This window comes from Oreochromis aureus, linkage group 14, assembly GCF_013358895.1.
Source record: "Oreochromis aureus strain Israel breed Guangdong linkage group 14, ZZ_aureus, whole genome shotgun sequence".
In the NCBI taxonomy this organism is placed as follows: Eukaryota; Metazoa; Chordata; class Actinopteri; order Cichliformes; family Cichlidae; genus Oreochromis; species Oreochromis aureus.
The window spans coordinates 39,978,431-39,990,326 of record NC_052955.1 but is presented as its reverse complement, the minus strand read 5'-3'; the positions used below and the strand labels follow the sequence as shown (position 1 = coordinate 39,990,326).

At 42.4% G+C, this 11,896-nt stretch overlaps 1 protein-coding gene across 1 annotated transcript in view; it reads left to right on the top strand.

Moving 5' to 3' along the window:
• Positions 1-9,932: 9,932 nt before the first annotated feature.
• sgsm2 (small G protein signaling modulator 2) overlaps positions 9,933-11,896 on the top strand; it is a 115,447-nt gene continuing 113,483 nt past the window's right edge. Inside the window, exon 1 of the mRNA XM_039598236.1 lies at positions 9,933-10,482. Coding sequence (XP_039454170.1) covers positions 10,423-10,482 — 60 coding nt within the window. The 5' untranslated portion in view covers positions 9,933-10,422. The remainder of the gene's footprint in view (positions 10,483-11,896) is intronic.

Here is an 11,896-nt window from a genome sequence, read left to right as displayed (position 1 = left end):
TATATTTTTCCAAACGCTTCACTTTAATATACTTGAGTAGGGTGAGAGGTTTCCTAACCCAGCACGCAGTCAGGTTCTACAGTCTTGTTAATGACCGACTTAGGTGTGTTGCAGCAGGGACACATGGAAAGGTTTCAGGACTCCGGTCCTCGAGGACTGAAGCATGAAGAAGTTTGATACTCCCAAAACTTGGAGCTGGAGTTGTGAGAGATGCTGTTCAGAGTGGCTGCAGTCATTGTCACAGAAGACAGCATTTACCTACATGTATGTAAATGGACAACACTTAAACAGCTACTCAGGCTACCTCCACACTAATGCGTTTTCGTCTGAAAACCCATCGTTTTCTCTCCGTTTTGGCCTCCCGTCAAAACTGAGCTGTCCCGTCGCAGTGTGGACACTGCAGACGCAGACTTTCTAAAAAGCTGACACATTTTTGTCATGTGATGCATTGATGTGACCAATTAAACAAAGATAGTGGAGTGCATTCAGGGCTCGCAAAATTTCAAAATCCCTGGTAGCCCTTCGGGCAGGGACTCTTCAGTTTGTGGTAGCCCAAAATAAATTTAAGTAGCTCGAATAAAAAAGAGCAATTTTTTGATTGATGTTTTGTTTCTTGTTTTGTTTCCGTTACAATATTATACATTAAAGTATAATATTGTAACGGAAACAAAACATTAATCAAAAAATTGTTGAAACCCAAATTACAACATTGTATAAAAATTACAACCATCAACTCAAATACTTGGTTCTAATTGAACAGAAATTTCTATGAACTTGTAAGAACTGTGTGAATCAGTCTGTGTCAGATCCTGAATTTGAAATTTCCACTGAAGTCACAGGTAAGAGGCAAGTGGAACCAAGATCGAGGCCATTTGCTTTTTGAAGTTTGCAAAGACTGCTAAATTTTGCCAGTGGTAGTTCACTCTTTGCAACATAGTACGCTGTTCTAAACAGATTTTTCAGGTTTATTTTTGGTATGTTGTTTGCAGCACACCAATTGCATGTTTGCAATTGGTGTTTGTTCTGGGAAAGACATTGCAGACTGAGCAATAATGCATTTCATGCATTTCTCATGGTTTCTAATGGGGGTCTTTCTTAAAATTACTGGTCCCAGTAACAAAGGCGCTTGTCGACTCAGAAATCGAGGGAAAAGCAACAACACACCCGGCAGAACATTATGTTATTTACAGGGGTGCACATAAGTGGTCCACAGGTGCGCATTTGCTGTCAAAATAAAAGACGCGCACCAGATAAGAAGTTGCAACGTGCGTTTGCGTACATATAACAGGCACTGTTTTTGTCCGCTAGAGTGGGATTTTCACGGCATATTCTGCACCACATCTCTGTGCGTTCATCATTTGTTTGAAGCCAGCTCACCTCCTGCAACCACTTTTCAGAGAATACGCGCTTCTTTTGCGGTTCGGACTTCTTCTGACATTTCTTTGGAGGTGGAGGAACACCAAAGTAATTGCTTAAAGGAGCTTCTTCGACATCTTTAAGAGTTCTAAACAAATGTCTGTCCTCCTCCAGAAAATCTTATGTACTCAAACGCCTGTTGCAACTTCTTATCTGGTGCGCGTTTTTTATTTTGACATCAAATGCGCACCTGCGGACCACTTATGTGCAGCCCTGGTTATTTAGCTCGTCATATTCCAGCCACAGAAATTCTTTTGTCCATGAAACTATAAAGCTGAGCTTTCTTTTTGCCTCATAGTCTGATTTGTCATAACTTTTCCGTTTTGTGGTAGCCTTTTCTTTGGCTGTCACTTCTTCACCCTGACCTGTCTTATTTGGCTCAGCAGAACTAAAATATATATCCTGCTGCTTTTACACACGCACTCACATAGCGCTCAGCGATTCTCTGCGCGATCAACCTCTCACATGTTTAAGCTTGCTGCGGGAGATTTCACTTGTCATGTTTGAATAGTAAGCTAATGAGTGATAAGACGATGTCAGAGGAATTGGTGCGCAAATGATCGTCACTCACCAATCAGTGCTGCCGCTCTCTATACACAGTTTGCGCGATCGCAAAGTGAAAGCAAAAAACAAGCGCAAATTCAAACGCGATTTCAATATGTCACATATTGACAGTGGCTCATCGATGCCAATGACATAATTACTCAGCTACATTTGCGAAAGAATGCAAAAGCATTGACACATATTTTTCCTTCCTATGATAGCCCGACGGGCAGGGCTGAGATAGACTTTGGTAGCCCGACTGGAAAAATCGCTAGCCCCGGGACGTCGGGCTAGCGATTTTGCGAGCCCTGGCATTATACAGCAGTTGTTTTGATTGCTCTTAATGTTGACAGCCCTAAAAAAAGATAAATACAGTGACTTGCAAAAGTATTCAGCCCTCTTGAACTTTTCCACATTTTGTCACATTACAGCCACAAACATGAATCAGTTTTATTGGAATTCCAGGTGAAAGACCAATACAAAGTGGTGTACACGTGAGAAGTGGAACGAAAATCATACATGATTCCAAACATTTTTTACAAATAAATAACTGCAAAGTGGGGTGTGCGTAATTATTCAGCCCCCTGAGTCAATACTCTGTAGAACCACCTTTTGCTGCAATTACAGCTGCCAGTCTTTTAGGGTATGTCTCTACCAGCTTTGCACATCTACAGACTGAAATCTTTGCCCATTCTTCTTTGCAAAACAGCTCCAGCTCAGTCAGATTAGATGGACAGCGTTTGTGAACAGCAGTTTTCAGATCTTGCCACAGATTCTGGATTGGATTTAGATCTGGACTTTGACTGGGCCATTCTAACACATGGATATGTTTTGTTTTAAACCATTCCATTGTTGCCCTGGCTTTATGTTTAGGGTCGTTGTCCTGCTGGAAGGTGAACCTCCGCCCCAGTCTCAAGTCTTTTGCAGACTCCAAGAGGTTTTCTTCCAAGATTGCCCTGTATTTGGCTCCATCCATCTTCCCATCAACTCTGACCAGCTTCCTGTCCCTGCTGAAGAGAAGCACCCCAGAGCATGATGCTGCCACCACCATATTTGACAGTGGGGATGGTGTGTTCAGAGTGATGTGCAGTGTTAGTTTCCGCCACACATAGCGTTTTGCATTTTGGCCAAAAGTTCCATTTTGGTCTCATCTGACCAGAGCACCTTCTTCCACATGTTTGCTGTGTCCCCACATGGCTTGTGGCAAACTGCAAACGGGACTTCTTATGGTTTTCTGTTAACAATGGCTTTCTTCTTGCCACTCTTCCATAAAGGCCAACTTTGTGCAGTGCACGACTAATAGTTGTCCTATGGACAGATTCCCCACCTGAGCTGTAGATCTCTGCAGCTCGTCCGAGTCACCATGGGCCTCTTGGCTGCATTTCTGATCAGCGCTCTCCTTGTTCGGCCTGTGAGTTTAGGTGGACGGCCTTGTCTTGGTAGGTTTACAGTTGTGCCATACTCCTTCCATTTCTGAATGATGGCTTGAACAGTGCTCCGTGGGATGTTCAAGGCTTGGGAAATCTTTTGTAGCCTAAGCCTGCTTTAAATTTCTCAATAACATTATCCCTGACCTGTCTGGTGTGTTCTTTGGACTTCATGGTGTTGTTGCTCCCAATATTCTCTTAGACAACCTCTGAGGCCGTCACAGAGCAGCTGTATTTGTACTGACATTAGATTACACACAGGTGCACTCTATTTAGTCATTAGCACTCATCAGGCAACGTCTATGGGCAACTGACTGCACTCAGACCAAAGGGGGCTGAATAATTACGCACACCCCACTTTGTAGTTATTTATTTGTAAAAAATGTTTGGAATCATGTATGATTTTCGTTCCACTTCTCACGTGTACACCACTTTGTATTGGTCCTTCACCTGGAATTCCAATGAAACTGATTCATGTTTGTGGCTGTAATGTGACGAAATGTGGGAAAGTTCAAATACTTTTGCAAGCCACTGTATATCAGTTTGTACATGCTCCAGATAGCTTTTCTTCAAATTCTTTAATTCTCACTCGCTTTTGCGCATGCGCAGGACTGGAACGTAAGCGTTTTGGGCCGTTTCAATGTGAACGCACAACTCTGTGAAAACGACTGAAAACGCTAGTGTGAACGCGGAGCGATTTCAGACGAAAACGCCCCTTTCAAATCTATCCGGGCCAGTGTGGACGTAGCCTTAGACTTAGGCAGTTTCTTCCACACACAATCCTTTTATTGCTGTAGCTGCAGAGATGAAGGTTGAGCTCTACAGCAGCACCACATCCCATCGAGGGTTTCCAAACCGTAGCAGGAGTTTGGATCTTTTGGAAGGGAAAAAATGTATTTTAAAGATTTTTACAGGTTTAATATTGATTCATTTGTAATAGAGTACAATACGACAATACAAAGTGTTTAGGTAAAGGGAAATTGTGCAAACAAGTATTTTAAGTCCACCATGGTGACTCTGAACTGCTGGCATTGAAACACCTGACCCAACGGACACAGTAGATGGAGGAACAGCTGCTACAGCATGACTGCAGCTCTTTATTATTCACCCAGAGCACCGATGCATAAATGCTCAAAGAGCGAATGTGTTGGTACCTTTGCAGGATCACAGTACTCACTGCAACACTTACCTTGTGTCCTCTGCGTTGGAGCTTGTTCCTACTTTCAGTGAGACAGACGGATCCACTCATCATCCTGTTGGTTCAAGTCAAGTGTCATTATTAAATTATAGTGGGCATAATGCTCACTAATGCTGAACCCTTGGCCAATTCCAACCAAATATACAGTTTCTTTGTGAAACAGAATTGGATGTAAAATTTCATTTCATTTAATCTTAAATGGATGATGGAACAAAGCTGTTCACTGAAAATGTATTATATGTTCTTTGGCCACAAGAGGGCGAGTGTGATCAAACCTGACTGCTAGCCAGCTCTGTGATGCCGACTCACATTAACAACATGAGTGTGAAACTGGAGACTATATATCGCTATTACAGAAAACTGTGATTCTGTCTAGTTCCTGCGTCAAAGAAGTCGCCGCCATCAACGTTTAACAGGTTGATGTCAATTGCCCTCGATCACATGTGATGAAGGTACTGGAGAGACTGGTCGTGGCCCACCTCAGACCACAGGTGAAAACATGTCTTGACACGTACCCGTACAACAGGACGGTGATCTCTCTGTTTCTATTCACCATCTACTCAGACTTTCAGCACGACTTTGGTTCATGTCACCCGCACAAATACTCACAAATACAACTGGATGGATGTGTTAGTGACGGGAGCACCCAGCGATGGTTTTGTGGAAACATCTGGTGGGAATCATCAGCTGTTGTGATGGAGGAGTACCTGGGCGTCCAATCTGACAATATGCTGAAATGGAAGACCAACATAGAGGCTGTATGCAACAAGATGAGCAGGTTCTGTTTCCTAAACGAAATGCTTCAGTGAGAGCACACATACAAGGTCTTAAATAATCAGGCCCCATCTTATCTTAATGACCTTGTAGTACCATATCACCCTATTAGAGCACTTCGCTCTCACACTGCAGGCCTACTTGTTGTTCCTAGAGTATTTAAAAGTAGAATGGGAGGCAGAGCCTTCAGTTTTCAGGCCCCTCTTCTGTGGAACCAGCTTCCAGTTTGGATTCAGGAGACAGACACTATCTCTACTTTTAAGATTTTCATAAAAACTCCCTTTTAACTTTCCTGTTAAAAGGGAGTTTTTCCTCCCCACTGTCGCCAAAGTGCTTGCTCATAGGGGGTCATATGATTGTTGGGGTTTTGAGTCTTTATCTTACAATATAAAGTGCCTTGAGGCAACTGTTGTTGTGATTTGGCGCTTTGTAAATTGAATTGAATTGGTGCCCTGAACCAAACCATGTGCACACAGACACCAAGAATCACTGCAAACATGGGACGTGCAGGGCCAGAGTCAATGATTTTGACTTTGATAGGACACTGATAGAGGTCCACAACCATTACATTACATTACATCACCAGATCTGAGGTCACCATGGAACTCAGGTAGGACAGGGCATGTGGCAGCTGATATAAAATTAGCCTCAGTTCTCTTATAAGGAAGCGCTGATTATGATGACAACAGTCAAACAGGCATTGATGAAGGAGTTCAAAATGTAAACAGATAAGCTCACCGTAGAGGAAAAAGCCGTGACAGCTGCTCCAGGATGAAAAGGTCCAATTTTACCTGTTGCACAATTTCAGGATGGTTCTTGATTTCAACAAACTAGCCCACTCCAAGGAAAGCCTCTGCATTGTGGTACATTCCCAGAATGTTCCCTTAAAATGTTTCAGTCTCATCTGTATTCGTCGACATGCTGAACTGTGCTTGTTCAGGAAATTGTTGAGAAATTTTACAATTTTTTTTTTTGGTCTGATAAGCACTAAAACTATTTTTCTCCTACTTAGTGAAAATCTCCAAGACAAATTCATTTTCATTCTAATGCGTGTATATATGAAAGTGGATTGGGGCAGCTGGGGGGGCTGTTTTGAGAAAAAAAAAAGGTCATAATTCTGTAAAAACTGAATCCAACCCCCCATTTTATTAGTTCCCAGTGGCCCTAATCCTCATCTGTACTGTGTGTGTTACTGTTCACACTGAACCCTGTATGTCGAGGCTGTTCCAGGTCCTGAACTGACCCACATCTATTCATTGTGGGTCAAATCAATGAAAACTGGTTTCTGGGAGTTTTGAAATGATGAAACTGTACATGCCACGATGTGTGTATTTTATTTATTTCATTTACATATTCAAATTGGAGCTGATCTGTATTTTCAAAATATTTGGACCTCATACTGAAGTATTTCTGCTCAGGCTGGTGATCGGGCTTTACCTGGCGTTGCAGTAGCTGCAGTGTGTCAGTATGTTGTGAAAAGAAGTAAACAAGTTTTCTTCTCTCGGCCCACACAGTTGCACTGCTCAGACAATGATAGCTGTTAAACCGACACCGGCACTGAAAGCTGTCGGTTTGCATTCGGTGACATAGCGCAGCTCATCGTTGTGTTTTCTTAGGCGGAGGCAGGCTTCTAATGAATTCCCCAATCTGGATATAATGAAGAGTCATCTTTCCGTTAGTACTAGTGTAACAATATTAATGATGAGTATAGGGAAGAGATCAGATCCACATACTGTATATTGTTTCTCTTTCGTGCCAGTACTTATCATGCTAGCAGGAGCAGACAAGAAGCTGGCCGTGACAAACGGTTGACCCTGACATGAACGGCAGGCCCATCCTGCCACCTGTCACATGCCAAAAAAGAGCTAGCCAAGGTCGTTACTAATGGCGTCTCATGTGTGAAGGCGCACACTCCCACACATGTACTTCAGTCAGCTCTCAGTGCAGAAACCAGCTGAGCCAGAATAAGAATCAACACGACATGTAAACGATTTAAAGGCACTTTTGAAGCAATCACCGAGTTCCTTGGAGAGATGCAGTCCGTGCTGTAAAAAGCACCAACTTCTCTGATATCAGGGGCGATTCTAGGATTAGAGCTTTGGGGGTGCTGAGCACCCAGAGAGCTGCCCAGCCAGGCAAGATAAACTTTACACGTCACGATGAGACTTCTTCCCTGTCTCTGTCAGTCCCTGCATTCTTAAATGTCTCCAGTTGTCCCGAGTTCTCTCTGACTGTCCCGTGTTTCTCCCTGTCGTCGTCATCTGTTGTCTTCATCTCTGTTATCAGTCACCATAATTTTACCATCTCTGTGCAAGTCTGCAAATTTCTTTCTTAAATCATAAGATTCTTAAATTCATCAAGTCTCTCTGTGCCTGGGTCCTCGTCTCAAAACATGACATCACTGTTTTGTACATTTTAACACAATTTAATCCCCACATTTGTGAAAGAAAAGCAAAACACTTTTTTTGTCTGTAACAAAACCATCAAATCTGATAAAGGTTATTTAAATGCTGCAAAAGAAGAATGGACTGAAATAAAAAAATACATATCCTAACCTTAATTACTGGGGAGAATAATGAATGATGCTCATAGTGAGTAAGAAGTAAACTGAGTGCATTTTTTGGACAGAGATTCACTTTTAACGTGTATGTATAATATAATACAGATACATAAAAATACTCCCAAAACAGAATAAATTATTACAAATAAAAATCTTTACTGCAGATACTAATTTTACTAATTTAATAATACTAATTTTGTGTTGTAATATTTATGAGTTTCATGCTTTCATAGTGGTACTTGGGAGACTTGACATTTTTATCAGGTGGTACACACTGTAAAAAGTTTGAGAAACACTGATAAGTGTATGTGTGCTTTTGGAAAACATTTAAAGCTGCAGTACAGAATCTTTGAAACAAGCTTAAAACATTTTTAGAATATAAACAGAGCACTCTGCTTCTCTCTACAGCTCCTCACTCCACCAGGGCTGTTTGGCACTTTCTGATACTGTACTGCGGCAGTCATACAGACAACTGGACGGTCCAAAAGTTGGCCTACGTATTACTGGCTGAGGTTTTAGTAGAGTTGTGGCTGAACCACATAAAAATATATCATTAATTTTAATCTCCCCAATCAATGATAATGTTTGTTTTGCAGATTCTGTATAGCAGCTTTAATATAGGGAGACACAACTTCCAGACTGTGTGAGTAAAATCAGGGTTTTTTCTCTTCGTCAGTTTAACAGTTTCTGTTGTGCCCGTCACTGTTCCCTGTCTGTTTCCTTACCTGCTTCTTCCTGACCTTTCTCCTCATGTTCCCTCTTTCCTCTCTCCCTCTTTGGACTGACAATCATACACAAATAGATTCAATTAGATGAAAAATTACATTAATATGAAAAAAATACTATTAAGATCACTAACAAAAAGTCCTCTCTCAGTGTACTTTCAACCAAAAGGCAAATAACCAAACCACATGAACATCTAATAAAAGATATAAATATTGAAACACTGATCCAACATTATTCTTGATTAACGGATCATTTGATTTTACACTTTTACCTGAATGTGGCTCCTTTTTTTCAAAACACTTCCTTATATCCATTATGAACCTGGCTGTCTCTCTGTACACAAACACACACACACACACACACACACACACACACACACACACACACCAGGAGTTATAAGGTTAATGGGCATTCAGTCAGTTAATTAGTTAGTATCCATTTCAAACAGGACAGTGGTAACAACAGAAGCTACGGACAATTTTAAGTTTCAGATTTTAAACAGGCTGTATACATTTCAATGGGAGCAACAGGACGGTCAAATGTCGCTGATTTTACTACAGAGCAGGACGGATTGTAGGGTAGCAAACATCATCGGAAAACATGTTTTGAACACTGCAGGTTACCTGGTGTAATGTTTTTCAGCTAAAAAGAAACATGACCTGACTCCTACCTAACTATATAAAGAGTAACTGAAGGTTAATCCAGGCACTTACACCTCCGCTCCGCTGCGTCTCAGCCACCATCGCTCTGGCAGCAACAGCGCTGGAGCCAGAGTAGGGGAGAGGCGAGCTGGAACAAACCATTTTGGGGGGGTTATCTGTACTTTTGTTGTTAAAATGTTATGTCTCAACCATTTACTGTATGGTTTTTATATTTCTAGCAGTGTGTCACACAAGCAGCAAATATTGTCCAAAAAAAGTAAGAAATCTTTGGGGGTGCTTTGATTCATTTTGGGGTGAAGCACCCCCAAAAATGGGCTAAAATCGCCCCTGTCTGATATCCTTTAACGTCACTTACATGCAGCATATATTTGCTATATGTCAAGTTGGCTTTACTGTCACATTCATGTGAAACTACATAAGCCGTGCTGCAGGTGCACAGTCAGTCCACACGGAGGCACAAACACAAAGTTTCATGACGGGGTCTCCACAAGAGATTACTGTGCGTCACGTTACCGTGACGTCATTCATTTTGCATCAGGCCAACCTGGCATCAGAGGCGACTGCACTGTCCACATGTGCTGTAGGCTCTCGTTAATCAGATGCTGCCCCCTCCTGTGCCTGTAAGCGTGTGGATAAAGACAGAAGGAATACTGCACCTAACGATCTCATTCCACGTTCACGGCACCGGAGTCCCGGTGGAAAGCTGTGAGGAGGCGTTTGCTCCAGACAAATAGAAAGTGGAGGGATTTACAAGCAGCAAACATCGACTGAGCCAGAGCAGCATTTTCACACGTTTCACAGAATATGCTATAAATAACTCGAGGCTCTACAGGTTGGTGTGTTGGATGCTGAGTGGCTGCAGGCGGCAGGTTGAGGAGGGGCTGGATGCTGTGGGCTCCAGTGATTGTTTTCCTCCTTTCTTGCGCTTCCATTGATCAGTAAAGCGAGGAAGGCGGATCCTCTGACGTCGCCGTCAAGCTGCTCGGCTGCGTCAGAGTCCTGCTGAACCAAGGAAGAAGGAACCAAGAAATAAAAGGAGAGCGCTTCGGAAAGGCCGAGCAGAGCGCACGGAGCGTGACGGGGACATACAGACGCGTCGTGAAGAACACCGCGGACATGGAGGGCTGCACGGAGGAAGAATACAAGGAAAAATTACTATGGAACGTCAAACGAGAGGTAGGCGCTCACACGTGACGGCCTGCCGAGCTGCACATCAGTACTCTATTACTTTATTGGACTCAAAAATGCCCACAGAGAGGGGGGTGTTTGGGGTGGAAGGGGACCGTGTTAGTGCTGTATGGGGCGTCACAAGTTCAAGTTGCCAAACAGTTAAATAAATGAACCATCAGTCCCCATCCAACTGCACTCTTTCAGTAATAAAAATACCTGTTTTCTTTGCTTCGTGTTTATTACTGTTACATTACGAAGCTACATTTGGATATTTTCAAATATGTTAGCATGTCTGTTTTTGCCCACAGTAATTCCACTTTCTAGTACACATGAAGGCATTTTAAAATGTGGCGTGATTATGTATTTAAAAGCCCAATCTGGGGTCATTACATGTTTAAATGATATCAAGTATTTTGCCTAATGATCTGACAGCTAACAATCAGCAAACATTTGGCAAAAGTGGGGAGGAAGAACCCCCTATTTTCCAAACTATTTGTATCGACATGATGATGTACGTAATTTGCGTCCAATCATAAGCTAGCCCTCCAGGAGGATTGCATTAGAAACCTCATGTTTTAAGTGATAAGCCGAGGCATCTACCAGCAGCACTAACATCCACAGTGCACACTGTGCTACAGGCTTTTTCTCTTCCTGATGATGAATGTCTCACATCTCCCCAGTGAGGAATAAATCATTACCCCTTTAACCTCTCTACCCACTCCCGTTGTAATCCTCATGCTGAAAGCTACAACTGGAGATATTTTCCTGCAGATGAAATGTCAGTGAAAACCAAAAGTAGCCTCTTAGGAGGCTGGATGTGGCGAGGTGTGGCTCACTGCTTGTACCTCAGTCTGAGCATGAAGCTCCTGCCATTATAATGGAGAAGAAAGGTCAGGCTAAAAATAACAGGCCAAAAATCTGATAGTCAGAGCGAAGAGGTGGGGGGATTACCTAATCAGTGTTCTCTGTGCTGTGAGTTAAAGTATCCCATTCATCAAACAGTACCTCATTAGTTCTCCGTCACTGCTTCGCTTTAGGCAGCAAATGAGTTGATATAGTCTAGATTTCATGTTTGCTCCAGATACACTGACTGAAGATTGTGGTTTAGTGAATTAATATCACTGCTGCATCTAAAAGAAGACGAAAGCAGAAAATGGAAACACTTTTACTTAAAAGGGAATAAAAGCTGAGGCTGAGTTGGACATTTGGAGCCATTGTGTGACTAGCAAACCTCACCACACTTTTCATCTTCCTTATACAACTGACTAAAGATACTAAATGCTGGATGGCCTGCTGACAGCATGCACATTATATTTGAATCAACAGAACTAGCAGTGAGACCTAAATATGATCATTATTCCTGTAGTTGTTTCTTTTTCATTCTGTCTTGACCACTTAACAGTGTGTTACCTTTTCCCTT